The 25,704-nt window shown below is 42.1% G+C and overlaps 3 protein-coding genes across 6 annotated transcripts; 2 read left to right on the top strand and 1 right to left on the bottom strand.

Annotated features, from left to right (window-relative positions):
• Nucleotides 1-243: 243 nt before the first annotated feature.
• On the top strand, nt 244-8,282 carry dnajc2 (DnaJ (Hsp40) homolog, subfamily C, member 2). Its single transcript, XM_035425365.1, has 17 exons — nt 244-461; nt 1,195-1,385; nt 1,648-1,723; nt 2,295-2,393; nt 2,547-2,688; nt 2,792-2,872; nt 3,206-3,271; nt 3,718-3,809; nt 4,269-4,390; nt 5,024-5,173; nt 5,517-5,605; nt 5,753-5,822; nt 6,356-6,537; nt 6,850-6,950; nt 7,075-7,185; nt 7,653-7,813; nt 8,131-8,282. The coding sequence occupies exons 1-17, from the start codon at nt 407-409 to the stop codon at nt 8,197-8,199; spliced, it is 1,857 nt and encodes a 618-aa protein (XP_035281256.1). The 5' UTR covers nt 244-406; the 3' UTR covers nt 8,200-8,282.
• On the bottom strand, nt 8,219-12,828 carry pmpcb (peptidase, mitochondrial processing subunit beta). The gene is made up of 13 exons (XM_035425366.1): nt 12,674-12,828; nt 12,080-12,217; nt 11,872-11,958; nt 11,625-11,754; nt 11,068-11,266; nt 10,815-10,894; nt 10,519-10,631; nt 10,168-10,311; nt 9,887-10,047; nt 9,376-9,461; nt 9,096-9,184; nt 8,629-8,704; nt 8,219-8,433 (listed from the first exon to the last, which is right to left on the bottom strand). The coding sequence occupies exons 1-13, from the start codon at nt 12,776-12,778 to the stop codon at nt 8,369-8,371; spliced, it is 1,473 nt and encodes a 490-aa protein (XP_035281257.1). The 5' UTR covers nt 12,779-12,828; the 3' UTR covers nt 8,219-8,368.
• Nucleotides 12,829-12,870: 42 nt separating this feature from the next.
• On the top strand, nt 12,871-25,036 carry napepld (N-acyl phosphatidylethanolamine phospholipase D). Of its 4 annotated transcripts, XM_035425367.1 has the most exons (6): nt 12,871-13,031; nt 13,208-13,329; nt 18,736-19,069; nt 19,772-20,418; nt 20,841-20,955; nt 22,843-25,036. In XM_035425367.1, exons 2-6 carry the CDS (start codon nt 13,229-13,231, stop codon nt 22,966-22,968), a joined length of 1,323 nt encoding a protein of 440 aa, XP_035281258.1. In that variant the 5' UTR covers nt 12,871-13,031; nt 13,208-13,228; the 3' UTR covers nt 22,969-25,036. The 4 variants fall into 4 exon arrangements, with proteins under 4 accessions (XP_035281258.1, XP_035281259.1, XP_035281262.1 ...); XM_035425368.1 differs by lacking the exon at nt 13,208-13,329 and having other exon boundaries at nt 12,872-13,031; XM_035425371.1 differs by lacking the exons at nt 12,871-13,031; nt 13,208-13,329 and adding an exon at nt 14,040-14,201.
• Nucleotides 25,037-25,704: the final 668 nt, after the last annotated feature.

Raw genomic sequence — 25,704 nt, 5'->3', positions numbered from 1 at the left:
AGTTTTCCGGAAGTACATGTCGGAGGGATATTGGCAGTGTACGCGTGACGACGGAAAACATGAAAACTATATTTCATACATGTATTTAAATAAATATATGCTTTATTTGACGTTTAAATTATTTGCATATATACAGTTATTGGGATTATAGGGTAAATACCAATTCATAAATGTGGCATGTCCTTAATACGCCCTTGAATGGCTAATAGCAATAGCATAAGACCTAATAGGAACCAATGAACGCAAATCTTGTCGCGGGGGTGTAATGCTGTAACGCATGCCGAACGAGGCCCATGTGTTGCTGAAAAAACCGGTCGATACAACACCTGGCCAACAATTTGGAAACATATTATTTAATAATTATACATCTGAATGATTGCTGATTAGAGTAACTGACGTATCGAAGATGCTGAAGGAAGCGGTGGAAGGGCAAGTTACAGTTGTCTGTAACGCCATCGCAGGTAAGGAACATTGCCTGAAGACGAATATCTTGCTGATTCTGTCATTATTCGCTAGCGCGCTAACAACCTTTGCTAGCTCGGCAACACCAGCTGCTCGCTTCCATACAAAGCGCGTGAATCGCTGGGAAGTGTAAACTGTTAAGAAAGAGTTTTTTGTCAGTCTCTCTCCATATGTCTGGATTGTGTATGATTCCTTAAATGTCATGGAGGTGCAATCAGTATTGCAAAGCATGCTAACTTTCTAGTTAGCTAACTGTGTCAACGCTAGCTTGCTCAGACGTGGGAAAGTAGTTAACGTTAGCTAGAGCTGCCGTTGCTATTTTTGTTCTGGCGAGCCACCGCCTGGATTAAGCTGTGTGCAGTAGTGAAACCTGACTTTATTGTTTTCAGTGTTTATCTGTATCATATTGATGTATGTTGTTCCTCTTCGTGATTTGTTTTGGCTAGCTTGTAAACAGTTAGCCCCAACTGCCGTCGAAACTAACTTTCTTACACATAATTAAAGGCAATTTAAAAGTTAATCTATTAAACATTTTGAAATATCTATTTAAGAAAATGAAGTTGTGAAGTTGATTTCTGCCTATCATCGTTTCCATTCATTGAGGTTTAGGTGGCGCAAGATAAAAAATGGTACCCAGTGGAACCCAGAAAAAGTAGATCTGTTGTTGTGCCCTCGTTAAGGTTAAATTAAATGAATGTGTTGCATTCTTCAACCCTCACTTCTTCACTCCAGCCTCAGTGCAGTTCCAAGTGGAGCCGGTGGGTCGATGGTTTGAGGCCTTTTTAAAGCGCAGGGACAGGAATGTGTCTGCCTCCTTCCAAGAGCTGGAGGAAGAGGAGGAGCTGTCAGAGGAGTCTGAAGATGAGGAGTTGCAGCTTGAGGAGTACCCCATGCTCAAAACACTGGATCCCAAGGATTGGAAGGTACAACAATTCCAGATGATTTTTGAGTGATGAGTGCTTCAGCTGAAAACACTTGTTTGCTACCTCCTGTGAAATTTTCATGTGAACTCTCATAGGCTTTACTGTATACAAAAATTAGATATTTGGTAATGTTTGTCTTGGCAAAATCTGTAAATACTGTACTATTCATATTTAAACTGTGGGGCCAACATTCAGATAATTGGGAAGATATTGCCGTACTACATTTGGAATATGTTCATGTGATGTGTGGCCTCTGTTACAGAATCAAGATCACTATGCAGTCCTTGGACTGGCCCATATGAGATACAAAGCGACACAGAAACAGATCAAAGCTGCTCGTAAGTATTTGGCTTAGTTTTTTTTTTTGAGGAAGTTTCACCTTGGAAGATCATTAAAATAGAAGAGAATTATTCCTTCGTTGTCAGCACTGAGGTCACTGCTAACCAAAGAATGTGTTTGGGTGCTGTGTAATTCTTATTAATTTTAATTTGGATAGTGCTTGCATTTCTTGCAAGAGTCAACTGGCGCACCAAGAATGTGGGGCTCCGGCTTTGAATTATGGCCACACCTACTAGACACCGGAGGCAGTAATGGGATAAAACTCAGTCTAGTTTCACAGGAATTGTGACAGTAGCCAAATCGCAAGCACCTACATTTGCATAGTCATCGTTTTACAGTATCCTCAAAATAACTGCTTGTAGGTACGCAGCATTGATGATGTCATGCATCACTTAATCTCTGGCAGAGTTTATGCCTTGTTGAGTGCAAGATAACTCTTTATTGCTCTTCACTGTAGTATGAATTAAATAAAATCACCAATCTTGCCATACTCAAGAGAGATTAATGGACACATTTGTATTTTCATTCTTGATCGCAGAGGAAATTCTTACATGTGATATTTCTCATCAGACAAAGCAATGGTCTTGAAACATCACCCAGACAAAAGGAAAGCAGCTGGAGAGCAGATTGTGGAAGGAGATAATGACTACTTCACCTGCATCACTAAAGGTAATGAGGGAAATATGAGGATGGTTTGCTTTCAAAGAAAAATAGTACCCTGTAGATTTATATTGTGAATAGTTGCAGTCATTTTGATAAAGATGCATGTGTTCCTCACAGGGTGTGGTGTTTAACCTAACAAATCTTTCCATTTTATCACAGCAATCGAAATTCTGTCAGACCCCGTGAAGCGAAGAGCCTTTGACAGTGTGGACCCTACCTTTGACAATGCTGTCCCCTCCAAGAGTGAAGGCAAAGAGAACTTTTTTGAGGTGTTTGCCCCTGTTTTTGAGAGGAATTCCAGGTAAGTGTAGTGCACATGCTGACAGTAGCCAGTTGCCTGTTGATAAAGAGGCGTAAGGACTTCTAAGGCCAATGCACCTTTTTGTATCTTCATGGGTAAATAGATGGACGTCCAAGAAACACATTCCAAAACTTGGAACAATGGATTCCTCATTTGAAGAGGTGGATAATTTCTATTCTTTTTGGTAAGTGTCAATATGTTTTTTAGCATGCCTTTTTGGATCTTCTTTGTGTGCCTTCATCAGATTCTGCTTTGGATTCCATAGAGCTTAAGTCAGCTTGTCTCTTTAATGTATGCCTTCAAGCACGACCAGGAAAATGACCTTTTATTGTCATCTGGTGTACATCAGTTCGGAATTGTCTGCAGTGTCTTATAAAACCACATGATGTCACCATTCAACAGGTTTCAGCTATTAGCAAAATGGGCGGTGGTGACTGTCTTTCATCAGTGTCCGCAACATGTGCCTTCACTTCAAGTTTTACCCATTTTGATTAATGGTATTTCTCATTTAACTCAGGTATAACTTTGACTCTTGGAGAGAATTTTCATACTTGGACGAAGAAGAGAAGGAAAAGGCTGAATGGTATGCTGCTGCAGACAGGGATGAAAAGATGAATTCCCTTCAGGAAATTGTTCAGTTTATGAATTTTTAATAATGGAAATCATTTTCTCTGCCACTCTTTCAATTAATATATTTCACTTGAGTTTCAGTGAAATTTCATTGTTTGCTGAATTTAAATTGAATTGGCCCCAACTCTGGTATGAAGTGGTACAGTATTTAGTCACTATGAACAAGTTATTCAGAGTAAATTATTTTCTATATGTGTAGTATCTCTGGTGTAGGCCTCCTACAAGTTGTCTGACTGTTACGCAAAATGTGGCAGGATCTAGGGGCCTATTACAATGACAAAATTACATTTGCTGTGTTTATCTTGAATTATATATTTAATATAATTCAAAAGTGAACTTGCTTTTATTTATCAGCTGTTTCTGACATAATCCATCTTTATTTTTGAATGGAAAATTCAGTCGAGATGAAAGAAGATGGATCGAGAAGCAGAACCGTGCCTCCCGGGCCCAGAGAAAGAAGGAGGAGATGAACAGGATACGGACGCTTGTTGGTATGGTTGCTTTTGCTGTTGTGTACCAAGTCTAGGTTAATCTCAGTCATAGGCAGGTAGGACTGGAACTGTGTTCTTAGGCTTACCATCCACACAGGTTCTCATCTGTCACCTGGCTAGTTCCTGTTTGCAACTATATCATATTAACAACTTCCCTTTTTTTCTGTGGTGGCAAGTCCAATCAGCTTTCATGAGACCTCATCAAAGGTGTCCCACAGGTTCTTGAAAATATTGAAAGAGTCTGAAATGTGTTCACAGTGCTTGAAGGCGTTTAATTCTGGTGATTTAAACATTTTGTAAATAAAAAAAACAGTACCTTCTATACTTAGACATTTCCTGTACAAAATCCAAATTGCTCAGCGAGATCTTAAAATGTTTTTTATTTGGAATACTGTAGGTGATCTGTCATTTGGACCATGCATTCTTAATCATTTCTCCCCTCTCACATCGTTGTTTTAGACACCGCATACAGCTGTGATCCCAGGATAAAGAAGTTCAAGGAGGAGGAGAAAGCGAGGAAGGAGTCTGAGAAGAAGGCTAAAGTGGAGGCAAAGAGGAGAGAGCAGGAGGAGAAGGAGCGGGTCAGTGACTCCTTTGTGAGGCCTATCCATGCCAAGCTCTCACCCAGCTCCAGGAACGTGCTGTGCCTGTCACAAACGCAGCTGCAGTTCCACAGAGCTTAGCCACCAGTGCTTTGTGGTTTTGGTTTCTTTCTTGTAGTCTGTTTCTGGTTTCTATGGTACATGCTGCAGTCTCCTCCAGATAATCCATACAGAAGAAGGCTGTAAATGCTGGAGGAATTTACGATTGCCTGAACAGGTGTCTGCTGACATGTGCATCTCCTCAGCGTACTTAACATGAAAGTGTTCGTGTATTTTTCCACCAATAAAACAAGCCTCCCTGTGCTAAAAGCCTATTTAGGCTAGCCGTGCAATGGCATTTTACCTCCATTTGTGAAAAGATGTGTCTCAGGGCTAGACGGAGACAAAGTAAGACGCTAGGGCTGGCTTTGACGCTTGGCACAAGGAGGCAGATGTTACCTTTATTAAACAAAGATGGTGGATTTTCTGTAAATCACATTGAAAGTGTAGACTCTCATTTGATACTTCTAAAGTTGCAGTTTGTTTGAATGGAAATTTGAAATCCTAAGCCACTCTAGGAAGGCATGCTGGAAGTGTTTGGTGAGCTGTGGGATTGTGATGTCATTTCTGCAGGCCAAGCAGGCCGAGCTAGAAGCGGCCCGTCTGGCTAAAGAGAAGGAGGAGGAGGAGGCCAAGCAGGCTGCACTGCAGGCCAAGAAGGAGAAGGAGATCCAGAAGAAAGCAATCAAGAAGGAGCGGCAGAAACTCAGGACCACCTGCAAGGTGACGAGGCAGTGTGAACCCCAGAACTCAGGGCGGGGCTGCCAGTGTGTTCTCAGTGATTGACAGTCACTGATCTGAGTAAATCGGGATTTTGTTATGGAGAGCCAAGTCTATGGTCTGAAGTCTGTGATTGCGAGCACATGGTACTACACATGGTAGATCCTCCCACTACGGGGTTTTGTTCATCTGTTCCTTTATCCATAACAGCAGATCCAAACTAGAGTGGGTCATATTATCAGAAAGCATAAAGTATTTGTGTAGCTCTTATGAAGTTAAGTATTACCTAGATCTCTGTGCTCCCACTGCTATTCTTACATATTCACCTTTTTTTTTCCTCCCAAAGAACTGGAACTACTTTGCTGACAGCGAGGCCGAGTGTGTGAAAATGATGGAGGAAGTGGAAAAGCTCTGTGATCGTTTGGAGCTTGTCAGGTGAGAAGTGTCAGTAGGCACACAGCCTATGGAATAAATGTAACCATATCGAATGGGCTAACACAGGACATCATCAAAACTTTCTACCTCACGTAAAACTGTTCAGTGAAGGCTTATGAATACGATGTCTGTTCCTCTTGCGTTCAGCCTGCAGTCGTTGAACGAGGTGCTTGCCTCGGGCACAAAGGAGGAAAGCAAGGCCGCTGTGGAGAAGCAGGTAAGCATAGCTCGACGTACGGGGCAGAGAACACTAGGGCCGAGGGTCTGACCGCAATATTTAGGAGTGGATTGTGATTGACACCCAGTTCCAGCTGTAGCACATTGTCACCCAGACCACATATTACTTGGGTGACTTGATCACAGGAGAGGTGGAATTTTCAGCTACAGACTCAAACTTTTGATCTTGAAAACATGCCACACAGGTGTACTTCAGAAAAGTGAATGGTGGAAACCATAAGAATAATTACTGGAGAGTGATTTTCTTGGCAGTGTTTCATCATCCATCTTGTAAAGTCCATGTTGCTGTTAGGCTGGTCTTATTACTTTTACTTGATTACAATGATGGGTCTAATAGGTCCGGTCTGCAGGCAAAAAGCTGTGACCTGGGGCCTGTATCACAAAAGGAGCTCAACTTGGTGAAGCTGTGTCCAATTCAGCTATATCAACAAATCCGAACCATGGCAATCATTGATAATGGGTATCGTGTTTGTGTGTGGTGCACGTATGTGTGTATGGTGTACGTGTGTGTAGGTGCAGGAGGTCAACGCGCAGCTGCAGAGGGAGAAGGAGGCAGAGGTCCAGGCCCGGCAGGCCTCCCGCAGTGCGGAGCAGGCTAGCAGCGGGTCCGGGGGCGGGAGCAAGGGCTGGAACGAGGAGGAGCTGCAGCTGCTCATCAAAGCAGTCAACCTCTTCCCTGCAGGAACCAACGCTAGGTACCCCCCGCCTTTCTGTAACATGCTACTCCCTCCCACTGGCATCAGTACAACTATGCAACCCACCCCACCTCTTAAGAGATTACTGTCAATTACTGTCACTCCAACCTGTTTGAGATTACTCTCAATTATAAGTATAATGTATGCACTTGGTTTGTGTTGTAGAACTAATTTAGAGGAAGAGATCCCCAGTCAAAAGCTGAAATGTGAAACTTTGTGTACTTGTGTTTTGAATTCACTTTCACTAGAACTAAAACAACACTAGCATCACTGTCCTAAGTAGTCCCAGTTTAATAGCTTTTTTCTTCTTAGGTGGGAAGTAATCGCCAACTACATGAATTTGCACTCTACCAGCGGCATTAAAAGGAATGCCAAAGACGTCATAAATAAAGCCAAGAATTTACAGAAGCTTGGTAAGTACTAAGCCATTGCTGCTTTGTACATGCTTAAATTAACTCGCTTTGAAGTTTCAGAAGCTTTTTGCGAATGTAAATTTTGGATATGTGCATGCGTACTGAAATTACTCTTGCCCCAAAGATCCTCATCAGAAAGACGAAATAAACAAGAAAGCATTCGAGAAGTTCAAAAAGGAGCACGCAGCCGTACCCACCACCGTAGACAACGCAGTGCCTTCTGAGAGATTTGATGGTAAGCTACCAGACATTTTTCCTCTCTATGGAGTATGCTCATTGCTAGATGACCACCCTAGAAAAGACAGAAGTCTCAAGGCCCACCAACAGCCTGATCTCCCGTCAGGACATAAAAAGGAATATTTAAGAAATAAATAAAAAGGGAAATTTAGATTGCCCTCCTCCCAATCCCAAACAGTCTATTTTGTTTCATCTGTCTATCAATGCTGGGCAGGACTTCCATCCTTTCTAGAATGGCCTTCTAGTGGTGTCCGTGGAGTATAGCTGGGACACAGGCCAGGATTTTATAGTTCAGACTTAAGTTAAAGGCTTCAATGTTATCATCTGTTTAGTCTGTGAAAATAAGTTCCCATGAGTTGATCCATTGCTCCGAGTTTGAATCAACTCCCCCACCTTTGTGAACAATCCATTGCTCTGGTAGCCGTTAATCCACCCTGCCCCCTAATACTCCTTGCTCTCCCTCAGCATCAGGTGCTGAGGCCAACGCGGCTTCCTGGACTACAGAGGAGCAGAAGCTCCTGGAGCAGGCACTGAAGACCTTCCCCGTCAGCACTCCAGAGAGATGGGAAAAAATAGCCTCCGTTGTACCAGGACGCACCAAGAAAGACTGTATGAAGAGGTACAAGGTAAGCAGTGTCCTCCATCTTTAACTGCAGTTGGAACAAGGGTTGAACCCTGGTCCTGGACAGCAGCAGGTTGAGCTGGATTTTGTCATTACTAAGTGCTTAAAATGTTATCAATCAATTAACCTGTCTCACCTTAGTTCACATTTTTTGTTCATATTTTTTTAGGGATCCCAGTTATAACTTGCTTCAAACCCCAGAGGCACAGAGAATTTGAAACTAATGATGGGGTCTAAAACTAAATGCTGATACACTTCTCTATACGAGTCCCTACATAACCTCTTCTTTTGTTTTCCACCCTACCCCCTCCCCACACACAGGAGCTTGTGGAAATGGTTAAGGCGAAGAAGGCTGCCCAGGAGCAAGTCGCTGCTAAGAGCAAAAAATGACGCGTATAAACAAATCAAGTTCTTTTAATGTTATTGTGTTGTCTTTATTTTATAATAAAACTGCTAAGGAAAACAACATGGGATTTTTATACTCTCAATGTGTTTAATTTAAAGAGTCTGGGGTATGAGGTGCAGGTTATATCAGTCAAAGGTGAGCACAGGCTATTTCTCAGGTTCTCAGCCAGTACATTCCACTCCGGATCCGATTGTAGTCTGGAAGTTGTTCGATTGGCCCTGAAACAAAAGTTCAGAAGTATGCAAAAAAAAATCTCTCTTTTTTGTACCTAATGTTTTGTAAAAACTCACAAATGCATTCACGAATCTAGTGACACGGAAACACTGGAAAGAGTGTCTACACAGAAGCAGTTTCCAGAGTGACTGCTGGAAAGCCCATGCTTGATCATAAAATGTAAAAAGCTTTAAACCTACCAACAGCTGCGATCGCAGGACTCTTGTCGAAGATGTACTTTGTACAGACGTCCTTGATGGTTTTTGCACTAATGGCCTAGAGAAATAACCAAAATACAATCAAATTTTCAGTAAGGAACTGCAGTACATTTACTACAATATTAAAAGCTGAAGTATGAAACTTAGCGTTTCATCACGCCTTGCGGAACAAAAATTACAAATATTTTGCTGAAGAGAAGTATATATACTTGTGCTCTGCAGGCACACTGAGGATGTCTTGCATTTACTGTGCATTTTGTGCATTCTAAAGTGTCTCAAGAAATGTGACAGGGTTACAGTCCCCTGCAGTAAGGGAAGAGTAACAGCGTCTGGACTCCTGTGCTCAAACCCTTTCACCACCATGCTATCCTGGAAGCTCCTATATGCCTCAGAATGACTTGTCTGTGGGAGAGATGCCGGGGCCTGGACAGGGGGTGTGAGGGTCTTACATCGATCCGGGCCTCCAGCTCGTGGAGGGGAATCCTGCGGCTATAGCACAGCATCTGCCTGCCGATGTCCTCGCATATTGGGGTGGACCCTGAGGAACGAGCACCCCCATATTTTAATGTTGGTGTTCCTGAACTCCATTGCTCTCAATTATCAGTAGGGATTGTTACATCAGCATTAGAATGTTCAGTTAAGAACATTCTAACTAGTGATCCTGCAGCTAAAATGCTGGTTTATAGCCCACCCCACCCCGAGTTGAGCAAAATGCCCCCCCTCCCTTACCATCCAGATGCAGGAGCATGTTTGTCTTCAGAAGATTCTTGGCTCTCGCCACCTCACTCTCTGTGACATTCGTACAGAGAGACATCCTGGGGGAAAAATGTGATTGATTTTGGTAAAAACGATAAAGGGAAAAAAGAAAAAGCAATGGCATCAAAAAGAGAACCATCAGCTGGTTTATACATAAAAGCCTTGGGGTATAAAACCCCCTTAAAGTCTGATAAATGGTTTTAAAAATAGAACATGTTTACACTTCAGAATTTTTCAAATGCTCTTATCTAGAGTGACTTTAAAGTAAGGATAGGATACACTCCGAACAGCCTCGAGAAAGGCTTTGGCCGATTGCTCTTTTTGAAAACATTAAGAGAAAAGCATTTTTCATTTTACATGCTTTTTCAGCCATTCTTCCTCTTCATTTTGAAAAGCATTTTAAAAGAGAACCAGCGATGGGTTTCATGACAGTGTCACTGATGTGGAAGGTAACGGGTCTCATCTCTACTGTGGGACTGCTCACCATTCTTGCTGTGTAAAGTGCATCATGTCGCTGACGGTGCCGGGCTCACAGACCGTATAGAGCCCCCACAGGCCGGTGTCTGTGTAACAGGTGTTAAAGGACTGGAAGCTGTGGCAGAGATTGCCCTGGCATGCCATCTGTGCCAGCTTGCTAGAAAGATTCTGAAGGTCAATAAGAACAGAGTCGAGTCAGTCGCCTGTCCTGGGTTACACCCTTTTCATCTGTATCTAGCTCAGGCAAATGACAGGGTTCCATCAGTCTTTTAAATGGGCGACTCTTACCACACCCCCTCCAAATGAACGGTCCCAGTTTCCAATGAGTGTGTTGGCTACCATGAGAGGGATGGTGTCTGGGTGTGACCAGCCGACAGCCTCCACAGCTATGGCTATGTGCGCCAGAGGCATTTTGTCATCTCTCACACGGATCTGTTGGGGGGGGAGGGTGACAATTTACACTTTAATGAACAACTGTTATTCAGGTGAACTGGCTTTAAATAAATCTATATAAGTGCAGATCATCAGAAGACGATTCTGAAAGTGTTCCCTGTGATAATTCTTTTGGAGGCATTCCCTCAGGCTGTATATCCTGAAAATGAGCAAAGAGTGAAGGGTGCCAATGAAAGGTGTGCTTACCTCACTTCCTGTGAAATTGCAAGGGGGCACTTCTGGAGTTTCCCCTTTGTACCTGGCAGGCAGCTTCCCAAAGTGGTATTTTGCCAAGTCAATTAGCTCATTGTGTGATACTCCTGAAAAAAACAATTGTGTGCACCATATGCTTGACACAGCCTTGAATACAACCACCATAAACATGCGAATGCATCGTGCCAACTCTTAGTAAAGAAATTACGAAGAAATGTTTTCTTAGCTTAATTCCTAAATAAAGGAATTTTCACAGATACATGAAGCCCAGACCCTAACAAGCAACTCACCTCCAGCAGCAGCCAGCACAATCCTTGGCCCCTTGTAGTGTGTTGTGATATACTCAACAAGATCACCCCTGTTTATAGTTCTGTTTCAAAAATAATGGGGAAAAATATAAAAATACATTACCCTATGGGTAAAAACATCACAGCCATTAAATCTGTAAAAGTGTCCATGTCATTCATTACAATGCAGAAATATGATAACCGTCATTTGTAAATTCAGCTCATTTGAACAGGACGGGCAGTTTGTGGGACACACTTGATGTTTTCCGTGGGCCCAAGGATGGTTCTGCCCAGTTCTGTTTCCTGGTACGCCGTGGCGTGGAGGTAATCAAACACCACCTCCTGCAGGTTGGTCTCTACTTCCTGCATCTCTCTAAGGATTACCCCTCGCTCTCGCTCGATCTCAGCCTCTCCTAAGGTGCTGTTTTGGATGATGTCAGCAAGGATCTCAACAGCTGAGGATTAAGGGAGTGATGTCAGCTATATGGTGTGCTTACTTTAATTAGACAGACACAACACAAAGTTCAAATAACAATAATAGCTACAAGCATGACCACAGAGTTGATCATAACAGTACAGGTATTTCATGCAAAGCTGATCAGTCTCAGCTGCAACACAAACTAAGAGATAATAAATGCACTCATACTGATCAAGATGCTAGTGGTACTAATTAATATTATAATAAAAATAGAAGGTCCCCAAATCAAAAAGATAAAAAAGTGCTCTAACAGTAGTTGTAACAGTAAAAACTTCCAGATATATTTCTAAATACATCCACCACAAATATGTAGCTAGTAATCCCAACCACTGTACCTCGAGGAAGGTCCTTGGAAAAGGCTTTCGCATAATACACGGTTTGTTCTCTGGACGTATAGGCGTTTAAGTGAGCTCCCATATTCTCAATCTCCAGCTCAAGATCGAGTTGTGAACGCTTTCTTGTACCCTGTACAAAAATGAGTTCATACTGTATGTATTATGACAATAATTCATGTGCACACTTATCCAGCAAATGCTAATCTTAATGGAAACTAGATATGACTACTAGAATAAAAAGACCTACCTTAAATGCCATATGTTCAAGGAAATGAGCAGTTCCGTTGTTTCTTTCGTTTTCATACCGACTTCCAGCATCAATCCAAAGCCCGACCTGCAGAGCATTTTAATGTAAATTTAATACAATCGTTTTTTTTTTTTTTTGTTTTTTTTTTTTTAAACAAAACAACCGCCACTTTACAGACACCGGCTGTGGTGACGTTATTACAGCTCACCGTACAGGTCGCCAGACCCGAATCCTCCGATGCCACCCTGAGTCCATTTTCCAGGGTGGTTACCTTTGTTTCGGGAACATTTAAAACTATTTGGCTAACAGCCTCTGTCGCCCTATGTCTCCTTGATCCAATAAGCGGCTGTATAAACAGACAAAAAAGTGAAACCATTAATGACCATCATTACTAACAATTAAATGCATGCCCCTAAATTAGGGGCAAAAGGGAGTCCACAGTCTGACATGCGAATACTTGTGCCTTGATACCGCACTCCCAAAGCTTACCTAATGAATCGCGAATACTGATTTTACAGCCATTACATAAATGGCGTATGTAGCTCTAGTTATTTCTATCATTTATATAAAAGGTAACTAGCTATCTCCTAAGTTATGAGTCTAAAATATTTATATGCCTCAAACCAGCTAGATTAGATAAACTTGTCGGCCATCCATGTAACACTGTCATATGCTCTTAGTCTATAGCTAGTAAGCTACATCACGGCTAGTAAAAGGACAAGCCAGTCTATCTCAATGACATAATAACCGCATTATTCTACGACTGGATATACGACTAGCTGTTACGAAAATCAGCCCATACCCTCGTTAAACCACATGTCTTCTTGATAATGTATTTCCCAGCAAGGCCCACTCGCTGCAAGGACGCCGCCATGTTGTTTATCCGCGAACTTCCTATTGCGCACATGCTTGAATAATACTACCTTACGCAATGCAACGTATTACGACTTGGTCGTGCGCAGCAACAAAAAGAAATTGCGTATGTGTTTTGTGGCTAGCTGTAGTAGCGGTATTGCTGCATATGAACTGCAGGGGTGTACGATTTGTTCATTTGCACTAACGTTATGTATCGTGTACATGGCTGTGGGGCGACTTGTACCTACTACAGGCTGCAAAACCTAATGCATTACTGGCGTGGCTAGATATTACATTACAGCAAGGTACGTTGCGAAAACCATTATTCCATTATTATGTTAGTCTAATTTTGATAAGTGCTACGGCTAGGCAAGCTATATGCTAGCGTAGCTAACAGTTTCTGACTTCAAGATTACAAACTAACCAACGGCTGATACTGGTTGATCATTTCAAATGGTTGTTTATTTCACAATTTCAACAGCTCTTCGGGTTTAGGAGTGTTATGGCATTTGTCATGCGAGCAGCACAGCGTGCACGAACGTGTGTGACCCTACCAATATGGCTACAGGTTGCTTCATCAACCTGTGACGCTTCGGTCCCAAAGTAAGCAATTGGTTCAAAAGTACTGACCATCTTTTCCTTGTGTGTTGAACGTTTCTGCTGTCGACTGGGTTTATTGGTTGTGTTGACACTAAGAAAGTATGTGGAAGTTCATCATAATTTTAGGTTAGGCGGCGGCCTATATCAGCCTCCTATATAATTATGTCACCTAGTCTTTAGTTTGGAAAATTGGTAACGTTGCGGTATGTGTGTGGTTCGATGGATATTGTCAGTGCTTCCTCTGTCTTGAAAGTCATGACCAGGGAAGAAGGTCGAAAGTGACGAGCTTATGACACTTTCACTGACAAGCGAAACTATATATAACCTCGTCAGTTCAATTAGTGGGTTTGCCAAGGATTATTGACAGCCGCTAGATATAGTATACTTACAGTGCCCTCCAAAAGCATGGTAACGGCAGAGTGAAATTTCCATGGTATTCAATATGCATAGCCTGCGTGTTTCACCATTTTACAGAAACGGGTGTTTTTGTATTGATTTTCCCCAACAGCTGTGCAAAATTAACGGATGATTGACAGGTGTTAATTTTTGCATTGATGGTTCACACATAAAAGAGCACCCTGATAGCAAGCAACTCCAGACTGGATCTTGGCCGATTCTGGTCTGAAGTCAGTGCTGCTTATTGCCCCAGAGTCGCATGCTGTCTGGGCAGTGAGTGTTTAGTCTTTGTTGTAACTTTTGTTTTCATTGTGGAGGGGAAAGAACAGAAGAATTCCTGAAGCAGGTTAGCACAGAAACTGGGTATGTCAACTACAGGTGGACTGAGAAATAAACACCATACAGGCTGGCCAAGGAAGGCAACTGCAGTTGATGATGGACAAATCCTAAGAGCTGTGAAGAAAAGCCCTAAAATAATGGTCAGTGACATTACCAGCAGTGGGCATGGGTGAAAATATCACTAGTCACTGTATGCAGAAGACTTTGAGAGCAGAATTATAGATGCCAAGATGCATTTTCTCATCAGCAGTAGAATAGAAACACCAGATTAGAAAATGACAACAAAAAATACTGAGACGAGCCAGAAGTTTTGGAACAAAGTTTTTACATAAGAGACCAAAATAAACCTTTATGCAAGCAATGAAAACCCAAAAGTGTGGAGAAAAGAAGGAACGGCCCATGATTCAAAGCATGCCAAGCACATTATATATGTCCAAGCATATTATCTTTAACATTTAACGAGTTAAGTAACGGTTTCACTTTCAGCCTGTGATAATACAGGTTTGGCTATTTTGTAATACAATTAACAATGTAGTCATTTTCTGACGCATTAAGCCAAAGCAACCGCTTTAAGGGGTAAGTTCACAAATATTTCTGATTCGAGCTCTCTTAACTGAACATTCTAATGCTGATGTAACAATCACAACTGAAAATTGTAAGTAATGGAGTTCTAGAACGCCGACTTATATTCGAAAAGAAAACTTTCCAAAAAAAAATCTACTCTGAAAATGGTTAAAAGTGCTCAGTGACAATCAAATACGTGGCAAAAGAACATGCCTCAGAACCTGCGAAAGGAGAGAAGAAAAGTAAATAACAGCCCTGCGTTGTGAGCTCATGTGGGCTCAGATTTTAAGCTCTGAGATCTGACTTGGCGTAATAGCATTAGCGAGTAATTCAAATCCTCCTTTATTCAAAACATGAGGCGATTTCCCTCTGTAACAATTCTTAACTGTAAACAACGGTATACCGTAAGTTGAAATCTATAAATGATATAGTGGTTCATTGCCAATAGGCTATGGGGGCCAAAATATTTTCCTCTGTGTTAACCATATGCTGCCATTTCAATCCCCATTTTCCCAAACCTTATGGCTATGCCTAACAAGGCTTTAACGAGGTGCCTTTTGTTTAGATCGTACTGTGAATCTTGTCGCGTTTTAGTAGCCTAATTTACGATGGTGTTTCATCTGCGATTATAAGTATTGCATTTTCAGCCTTTCGTAGCCTATACTATTTCATAAACCAACGAGGCTTCCTTAAGTAAACGTGATAGGATAGTTATGCACTGTTTTGACGGTGGTATCCAAACAGTATCATTCGTTTTTTGTACTTGAATATGGGCTTTCTATGCTTACATGAATCCTGTAGCATATGCCAGTGGAAGCCTGAAGGTAAAAGATGTATATACCTCCATTTTTATGTTAATAAAGATTTCCTTATTAGGTGTCGTCACGTGCTTCTGTTTCTGGAGAACAGCATCAGAACGTTCACTGGTTACTTGTCGCTGGTCCAGAAGCAGCACTGCGGCGCCCAGTGGAGGTGCAGAGATCTGTACCAGAACTTGTTTGGGATTAAAATGCTTTTATTTCAAATGACACACTAACGAAGATTTACTTGCAAAAGCATCCGGTCCTCCATTTAGGCTACGCGAAATTTTGAGGTATGTATTCTATTGATCGCAAATTGGAGCGATTCAGGTGCGATGTAAAGTTTTTATGTTGTGTCGTTAAAGCCTTTATGTAGATATATTAGCGTCTCTTATTAGTTTGCAGAAATAATATTTTCAAGTTTTTTCGATTAATTACACTTAGCGTATTGCCAGTTAATTACTGCAATAAAACTGAGAACGGCTTCCGTTTATTCTTCAGCTTCCATCGTTGTATTTATCGTTATGTTTCTTTAATGGAACAATGTGATTCAAATCTCATTTGATGGCGATTGGAACAGTTAGCCTCCTTTGTATTGCTTACCCCCTCGTGTATTCACGGCCGGTGCTTACTATTTGTCTTAAAGCTGCTTTCATCAACGGCTTGTACATGGTGGAGAAGTTTCGCACTTCATTCAAGTATATTTACCCATTTGCTTGAGCTGGTTGCACACGCAAGTTACATTCACAAGCTTCTTTCCCCAGATGCATCTTTAGCGTCCCGTTAATAGTGGTGACGGCAGAACACAGAAACGATCGAAATGTTACTTGTGAACCGATATGGTGAAGCTGTCTGAACTTTCATTTTACTTGGATGATTGCCCGTATGAAACACCTCCGTTAGCAGATTTGTAGCGAATATAGCCACAGGTCTGCTGTTTGCAGAAGTTAACACTTGTGCCCGTCCCAGTATGTCTGAAGAAAAATGTATACGGTTCGTCTGCTGCGTTAACGACGGCAGGTACTCTTGTTTCACTTTAGGCGTGTCATTTATTAACGCATATTTTAAAAATGCACACGTTTCTCATACTATTGAGCAAGATCGTGTTCTGACAGCAAGTTTGCACTTAATTTCTTTTACTTTGTAGGGATTTAAAAATACATGTGCATGTTGTGTATTGTGTAAAACAAGGGATTTTATTGACCATCCGATGAAAGCTATAAACGAATTAGCCTACTAATAATCTTTACTAATGCAAAGTACACATTCACTTTTACGATCATTTCTAATATATAGCATACATTTAAACCTCAGTTTTAATTCAGAATATATTCGTGTAACCTGCGATCAGGTGATGGGGCACAGTTTAAATCTGTTCTGAAATGAGTAAATTAGAATGTTGGTTCGTTTTATCAGTATGAGGAAGATGTTATTTCCATATACCAGTTGTTCTGTTCAAACAGGCCCCTTGTGTTGCTATCATGACCTGTGATAAATATTCAAAACCTGTCTAGACATTTCCTGTCCTGCCTCCCACTAACTCTGCTGTGAACAGCAAAACAACTGACACATTTGCATTGCGCACTAATATCTCCTGCGTTATATCTTGGGCAGCAGCATAGACAGAAGTTGTGGGCCTGAAGAGAACTAGGTGTGCCAGGACTAAAGCGACACATGTACAGTCATTGCAGAGCCAACCAGACAAATAGGTGTGCCCTGCCGAGATACTATTAGGTGGCCATAGTCCACCCATCTCTACACAGTCGATCTGGGGCTGTGTTGCTGTACAGTACCAGGCCCACATTTTCTTCCTGTACCGCAGCACTAAGCTCAGTGTGATGGCTCATCTGTCTGTTGTAAGAGGTACTCTAGCCATTAGGATTTTAGTGTTTGTGGGCAGTCGGGTGTATTATCATAGCAACAGTGCATGTTCTTACTCCCTCGGGAAACTTAATGTCCTGCTCACCAGAATTAAATTGGCTGTGGTTTCTGTTGTCAGGGTGTGGTGTTTTTTGATGCAAATGGGGAAAAAATGAATATCATCAGTCATCACTAATGATTGTTACAATTATTTTTGCCAAGAACTAGTCATGGTGTGTGTTACAGCACAAGTAACACTAGCAGTTTAGATGCACACACACACAGTTTGTAATCATTCCAAATAATGAGTTGAGCTTTCCATAATTCTGGTCACACCTTTTTTAGATTTAGTGAAATCCCCCCATTAAGAGAGAATGACTCTTGTAATTGCTTTTACAATTCTAAAACCTGTAATTATTAAGAAATGTCTTATTTGAAACTGTAGAGAGAGTGACGCAGCAAAGTGAACTGAATGACCATTATATAGGTAGCCTTGGGGTGCATTTTTGTAATATTAAGATTTTAAAAGCCCAAGCCCTTCATTCCTTCTCCTGTAAAGCTCTACCAGGCTTTGAATCCTACTGATGTGTAAGAGTTAAAAGATGCATTGTTGTGCTATATTTGCATGGTAAATTGTGGTGTAATAAGCCACAAGGTATAATTACATGCGCAGATGTTTATATGATGCATAGTACAATACTGGCAAATAATATACATGTGGTGCATGCTATACAAGTAATGTACAATCAGTTTGTCATGTTTGCTACCATAATTTTGTGTTTTAAAAGTCCTTACTTGGACAAAAAATAGTTTAGTATTCATCAATGATTTTGAAGAGACCAAGAAGGATCTCTAGCTGAGAGAAATTCTGTTCATACAATCACTCAGGTTACCGGTCTCATGCAGAGTCCTAAACATAGTGTCTTATGACAGTTGCTGTAATCACTGTGAAATTGATTGTGTTTTTCTATCTCAGAATCCAGTGATAACATAGACTGAGCTGAGCTAGACACTTTAGGTGTTTGTTTTGGTCAGTATCAACAGAGGCCATAGTCAGGACTGTCACATTTGTAAAAAAAAAAATTTTTAAAGCCATTGACTTGTTTTAACCTCTTGTAAATGCATTCCCTGTGATTAGTGCACAGACCTCTATTGTAGCTGGTCAGGCATTACCAGAATTTAGTCACAATGAGCTCTCTTTCCCCTGTAAAACTCTTGGTGCATTGCCCCTAATGGACTGATGTGGGTTAACATTATGTCAAACATTCCTTTGTATTTAGTAAAAAGCCTTTGGGTTATTTTTGTATAACTTTTTCTTTTGGGGAAAATGAAATGAATTGAAACAGCTGAGTGTAGAAGAGCAGAACAAAGCCGTTAAGGGCAGGCTGTTGCTCTGTTACATAGACCACAGCTCAGACAGAATACTAATTTCGGAATGTGTCACATCCAGGTCCAGAACACTCATTCAGCCAATGGAGAAGGTGGAGGAGGAGGAGAGGAACCTCGTGGATGGGGGCAGCCCGAAGGCTGAGGGGGGCGAGCAGGCCACCACGAGACCTCGGGACGGGTCTGCCCAAGAGTCTCGGAAAAGCAGCTCCTCCCGTTCCTCCCGCAAAAGCTTCCGCCTGGACTACCGGCTGGAGGAGGACGTCACCAAGTCCAGGCGGGACAAGCACGGGCGCTTCATCAACCCCTGGCCAACGTGGAAATTCCCCTCATATGCCACTTTCTTCAGGTTCTTCGTGCTGGAGAAAAACAACAGCCAGGTCCCCAGCTCCAAAGAGGTAGCCTTGCTTCTGTCCCCAACACAGTCACGCCCAAGCAGTTACAGCCGTTGTAATATCCCTAATCTCAAACAGTACTTATGGTATCCCTTTTTGCCTTCCATTTTGAAAAGATTTCTTCTGCTTTAGTGTGAAGCCAGTTAGATAAGTGCTATTTTTTAAAGGGAAATCTGCCAGCTTGAGGTTCAAAAGTAAAGCCAAGATGTGTAGGTCTGGACTTCAACCAGCTGTCTAAATATAGCTGTTGGTGTAAATGTTAGGCAACCAACCAGTTTTAAATATGATGCATTGCTTGGCTGCAAGGCAAAATTTGTTATATTGTTCAATGCAGTTCAGTGTCCACAGAAAGGTGATCTTGTTCACTCATGTGGAACTTTGTTCTTCCTTGATTTGAATGCTGGTGCTCAGCTGTGGAAGGCAGTGCTTAATAAGAATGTGGAAGGTTCAGTATTCTTTTGTTTGCTTTACAGTTGTATCTCCTCATGTGATGTAGGCCTGTCTGACACAAGTTTATTGCAGTGATGATTTTCAGTGCACTTCCTTATATCCTTGGCTTCACAATGGAGTCGGTCCCCCTTGCTTGTGGTGCTTGTTTTCAGCCCCCTGTCTGAAAGGCTGCATCCTCACGGGTGATCTTGTGCCTGTGTGCCCATGCGGTCACGTGACTGTGTCTTCGTGTGATCATGTGACTGTGTGGTTCAGGTGCTGGACAGGGAGCTGCCGGTGCTGGAGCCCTACTTCGTCCAGAACCCCCAGCAGGTGGGCCAGACTGGCTCTGGGATGAGAGTCACCTGGCTGGGCCACGCCACCGTTTTAGTGGAGATGGATGACTTGGTGGTGCTGACCGACCCCGTGTTCAGCCAGAGGGCGTCGCCGCTGCAGTTCGTGGGGCCCAAGCGCTTCCGGGACCCAGCCTGCACGGTGGCCCAGCTGCCCAGGATCCACGCGGTGCTCATCAGCCACACGCACTATGACCACCTGGACGCCGGCTCGGTGGCCAGCCTGAACGAGCGCTTCGGTGGGGACCTGCGCTGGTTCGTGCCCCTCGGCCTGCTGGACTGGATGCAGAAGTGCGGCTGCGAGAACGTCATCGAGCTGGACTGGTGGGAGGAGAACTGCGTGCCGGGCCACGACGAGGTCACGTTTGTCTGCACCCCGTCCCAGCACTGGTGCAAGCGCACCCCGCTGGACGATAACAAGGCGCTTTGGGGCAGCTGGTCTGTCCTGGGACCCTGCAACCGCTTCTTCTTCGCGGGGGACACTGGCTACTGCTCCGTCTTCGAGGAGATTGGGAAACGATTCGGGCCCTTTGACCTGGCCGCCATTCCCATTGGGGCATACCTACCCAGGTGAGGCCAAGCAGCCTTCGGGGGCTTTCGTTATCTTGATGTTGTAGCTTGTTGTCATGCCTCCTAGTTTGACATAACATTACTCTCTGACCTAGCCTATGCTTACTGTGTGAACTGGATTTAATGTGTTCATGGCTATGAATAACTATTACATAATGAGTATTGTACCTTATCTGACCTGTGTTTTGTAGTTGTTCCAATGACCTTTTGTAAGCACAGAGTCTGCCAAATAAATTTAATGTAATGTATTGTGTCCAGGAAGAGTTTTGTTTGGTTTTTGCACTATAGAATCATAATCCCTGCACATCAGTCTCTAGGCACCTCACGTATCATTTCTCAGTGCTTATGCATCCGTGACTACTTTGCATGTAGACTTTCATACCGCTGCGCTTGTAATGACCCGGAAGCTCATTTTCCTGCAGGAATGTGATGCAGTCGCAGCACGTGGACCCAGAGGAAGCGGTGCGCATTCACATTGACATTCAGGCCAAACACTCCGTGGCAATACACTGGGGGACTTTTGCTCTGGCTTATGAGGTAAGTGTTCAGCATGTTATGACTGACTTTGCAAAACTGGTTTTGAAAAGTGTCAGATCAGTGAAGTCACAACTTGTCAGTTTATATAAGCTGCGCTGGTTTGACATCTCTTTGGTTCCTCTGAGGTCAAAGTTACACAACATTTTTTCCTACTCCACTGAAACAAGAGGCTGCATCATAGAGGTATGGCTCTGGGGCCTCCCAGGTGACTGCACAGCTAAAACACCAGCGTTGGGTCTGTGATGCACCTCACGCTCCTGAATTTAATCCTGACTGCATGTGGCAGGGAGTCCTTTGGGCTGATGTGTAACTGACCATAGCGCCACCCATGGAGGGATTGGGTCAGTTGCTTCATGGAGCGTCGGCATCAACTCTGGTTACTAGTCAGCTGAGATCCTGCACTCTACCTGCAATGGCTGCACAGTTCCAACACCAGGACTGCAGTCGATAGAAGTGGATGCTATCCCTCAGTAACCAATTAGGACCTGCATAGGAGGCGGTCCAGTTTCATAAGTCAATATAGTCACCAAAATGAAGAAAAGGAGAGTCTTTGTTTTATGTATGTCTATGACTGCTATTCAGGTTTGCCACGCTCTGGAAGGATCTGGTACACTGTATTTGTCAATGCTATAGCTCCTATCTGATGATTTTTATTTATTTTAGCACTGTATGGGTACTGTTCATATGCAAAGTTGTTGCTGTTTCGTGTGACCAGCAGTGAAGCATTTATATAGCTAATGTGAGACTTGCTTCATGTGTGAATAATGGGACTGGCACAGTTGAATGTGCAGTACAGCATTATAATGCCAGTCATCTGTGAAGGTTAGATGAAGGGATTATCTGCAGTAAATTAAGTCAGTTTTATTTTGGAAATAAGTTCACTTTTATGAATGAACAAAGGCATGCTCAGAGACCTACTTTTCCACATTGTCATGTGATGGCTGAGTGCATATGATCTTCTCTCAGGCAAGAAGGATCTATATCTCGTATGGAAAAGCACTTAAACAGATCTTGGCCTTTTCCGCATGATGCTGCCATGCAGTAAAATACTGTAAGCCCCTTTGAAAATAGTTTCCTAATTATTTTCCAAATTAGTTCTGCTCAGCAAGCTTTGCATGAGTAACAGGATATTTCAGGTTTTCTGCCAAGTAAATACTCATGCTGTCTTAATGGGGAGAATGCAAGCAGGAGCATATTTTCCAAGCTGTGGTGCTCTCCCCTGCAGTTAAGGAAGTGAAGCTAAGGAAGATAGTTGATGACAGGTGGGTCTGCGGGACGGTTAGAGTTTTTCCCCCTCGGTTTGTTTATTACCGTTGCGGACGGTGTTGCCCCGGGGCCGGGAAGCTAGCCGAAACTCATCTGACTGCGTCCTCTCCCACGGCAGCCCGGCCGAGTGTAGGCTCGCTGTGCTTCTCACTCGGCCCTGTTTGAACAGGCAGTATCCAGGCAATTATCCCATCAGCAGGCCTCGGATCGGCTCTTTGTCTGGAATTTCTGCTTACAGGTGCAGTAATCCATACAGGCGCCTGAAAAAGTTCCAGGGCATTGCTTTTTTTTTCTTTCAAAATTGCACTCACTGTCCATAAAAGACCAAGTGATTAAGAGAAAACAGTTTTTACAAGATAAGGCAGACATGTTGTTGTTCTTTAGTTCTCGGGTGGCAGTGTAAAGGTAATGGGCTTGTAACTCAAAGGTTGTAGGTTCGATCCCCTGCTGGGGTGCTGCTGTTATACTGTTGAGCAAGATGCTTGTTGCAAATTCGGTGAAGTATCCAGCTGTATAAATGGTGTGGATGTAAAAATGTAAGCTGTTTACTCTCTGGATTGGAGCGTCTGCTAAATGCTGAAGTGCAATGCTCATAATAATACCATTTTTGTTGTTTTCCAGTATTACTTGGAACCCCCAATGAAACTGAAGGAAGCAATGGAGAGGTATGGGCTCAGTCAAGAGAAGTTCTTTGTGTTGAAGCATGGAGAATCCAGAGTGCTGAATTCTGAAGAGGTGTTTGAATGAATGGACCCAAAGCCGCATTTGTTCTCCCTGGTTGGAGTTGGAATTGAGGAGTGTGATTCTGGGCACTTTATTACTGAATACGGTACTAATTATCAGGACGAATCCGGAGCAGCCGTACAAAGTGGCAGGAAATGGAATTTCCATTACAATGCGTTTAATTTTGCAGTGAACAGTTGTCTCAAACAAAATTATGCCTAAATCTATCCCTTCCTTCTCAGTGCTAATTTTAAATGGCAGTCGCTTACCTATGTAAGGAAAAATAATATTTTATTTACTACATACACTACGTAACCACAACGCGATGTTGATGCCTGAAAACAATGGTAGGTTATTTTAAATATCTTTTCTAAAGCTAATGTTTTTGATTAATGGTTGTATACGGATACCGATTTACAGAATTGTAGTACTTCTGAATCCCTCTTTTAGAATATGGGAGTTCATCGTGAATTTTTATTATGGTTAAGAATGTTGGCGATCTTACTTCCTTATGTTTAAGGTCAAGAGTTTTTCCACAACTTGTTTTTCTTGAGGTTTAATTCTCATTTTATTGAATTTAATCAGATCCAAATGAGCCACAATATAGGTTCATAACTTTAGAGGTTCAGCTCGTCTGCACAGCTGTAACCTAGTAGGTTACAATGGAGGGTTATTATTTATTAATAATTGGTAGTATTAAGACTGAAGTGTCTGTTCAAACATGTCATTGCTTTTCCGTCCTTGGAAACTCGTTGCATGTAATGCTCCGACATTGGCTGATGAAACGCTCAAGATAAGACAGGCTTCTTCTGCATCTTTCACATGTCAACAGTGATATTTGAGATTTCACTGATCAAGCGGGACATTCAATTTGCTTTTAAAGGTTTTTGGCTTTTTTTTTTTTTTTTTTTTTTAGAAATTTCTTAAACTGAGAGAATTCACAAATTAAACAATACACCATCAACACTGGCACTGCAATGTTTAAAATATCCTGAACATCAAAAATTTCATATTATATGAATAACTAGAATATCTCAATTCGGTCTTGCCATGGCATTTTAAATGCCTCTGATCACAAAGTTCTTACAGTATTTTGCAATGGCTATTATTATCCGCAACTGTTTTTGAGTTAAAGGTTTGCTAAAATATCATTTTCATTTTAATATGTGTTCCTTCTGGGTAATGTATGTTTTCTCCAGTTCAATGCAGTTTGCATATCTGAAGGGCCTGTCCATTCTTAGGTTACCCTTCCACCGCTAAAATGTTAGCTTGTAACAGAATCATTATCAGTCTCAGTAACGGGACAGCTAATTAGCATACATCAGGGATACTCAAATCTGGCCCTCGCAGCCAGCAGTACCGCTGCGTTTCTTTTTTTTTTACCTGATGGTTCATTGAACGATTAATGCCATTGATTGGGCAGAGATTTAACACACCTGATATCCCAGGCTTGACTCAGTCCTGATTAGAGAGGACAAATGAAAACCAGCAGTACTTCTGAGGGCCAGGTGTGAGCCTCCCTGGCCTAAATGATGGAGAATTTAAGACGACTGGTGGACACTGCAGAATGCATCTTGAAAAGAATTTTGGAAAAAACTCATTACCCTTCTGATGTTGTTTTGATTGACAGGGTGATTGATTCTCACAACGCTTGACATTACATTCATAATAACGAAGGTAATAACAATATTTAAATCTTCAGTGCAGATTGCTGTTCATTTGTGCTTCAGTATATTTAAATTGGGTCATGTCTCAGTATTCAGTATGGTTGTGAATGCAGACAAGTGAATGTATGCATTTGGTTCTTTGAAGATGCCCCACATTTTACAGTGCATTGGATGATAAATATTGTTTAAGCAAAAGGTAATTTTGCTGTATGTACTAAAACTTGTTGCCCCACACCCTTTTATTACCAGTTTTGGCTTCCATTTAATGTCCAGACTGCAAACGGTGTATGATGTGTACAGTTTGTGTAAATATAATGGTACTCTGCTATGTACGTAGTACACAGCCCAAGCTTTTTTACTTGCTAAGCCATCTTTGATTTTATAAATAAAAAAAATGTAATTTGAATAAAATCATTCAAAATGTGGCTGTTTTTCTTATGTCCAATAAGGCAGATTTCAGAAGACCTGATCTGAGGAGTATTTCATGAATAAGTATTACGGTGGATAACTGGATATCTGCACTGAGTAAAACCCGGAACGGCTTTTTACTTCAGAGAGTTACTTTGTAGAGTTTAGTTATCCAGCTAACTCTGTAATCCTGCTTCATGAAACGGGGCCCTGTAATGTGACCCAGTGTAGCATTCTATATTTCAACTGCACTTCTGATTTTAAGTCTCTTTTCAGTCCTACTACTGGAGTTCAGCCCAGGCCAGTGCAGGTGGAACTGTTCCGTTGGCTCCAGCACCTTCCCATAATTGATTTGTAAATACATACAGGTGTTGAATATCTGTGTGTTCACAAGGGCTTTATGATAGAGAAAGAAAACATCTTGTTCTGTTTTTTTCTAGAGATTAGGTTCCAGTTTGCTTGTTAGCACAGTTCGTGACTTTCAAAGTATCGGTAGCTTCCAGGAAGCTACAACATTTAGCTAGCGCGTAGGATGAAAGCTGTTTAAACTTATTTTTAAAAGCGAGTTTGTGAAATCATTTTCTATTAATAACGACGGGTTGCAATAAGACTGCCTTTCACTATCTGAAAGTGCTTCACCACGAAGGTATAAGCTCACCACCAATTGGAGATGTATAGAGAAAAC

This window comes from Anguilla anguilla, chromosome 7 (assembly GCF_013347855.1).
Source record: "Anguilla anguilla isolate fAngAng1 chromosome 7, fAngAng1.pri, whole genome shotgun sequence".
Classification (NCBI taxonomy): domain Eukaryota; kingdom Metazoa; phylum Chordata; class Actinopteri; order Anguilliformes; family Anguillidae; genus Anguilla; species Anguilla anguilla.
The sequence above is the reverse complement of the archived record's forward strand: the minus strand, read 5'-3'. Positions and strand labels throughout refer to the sequence as shown.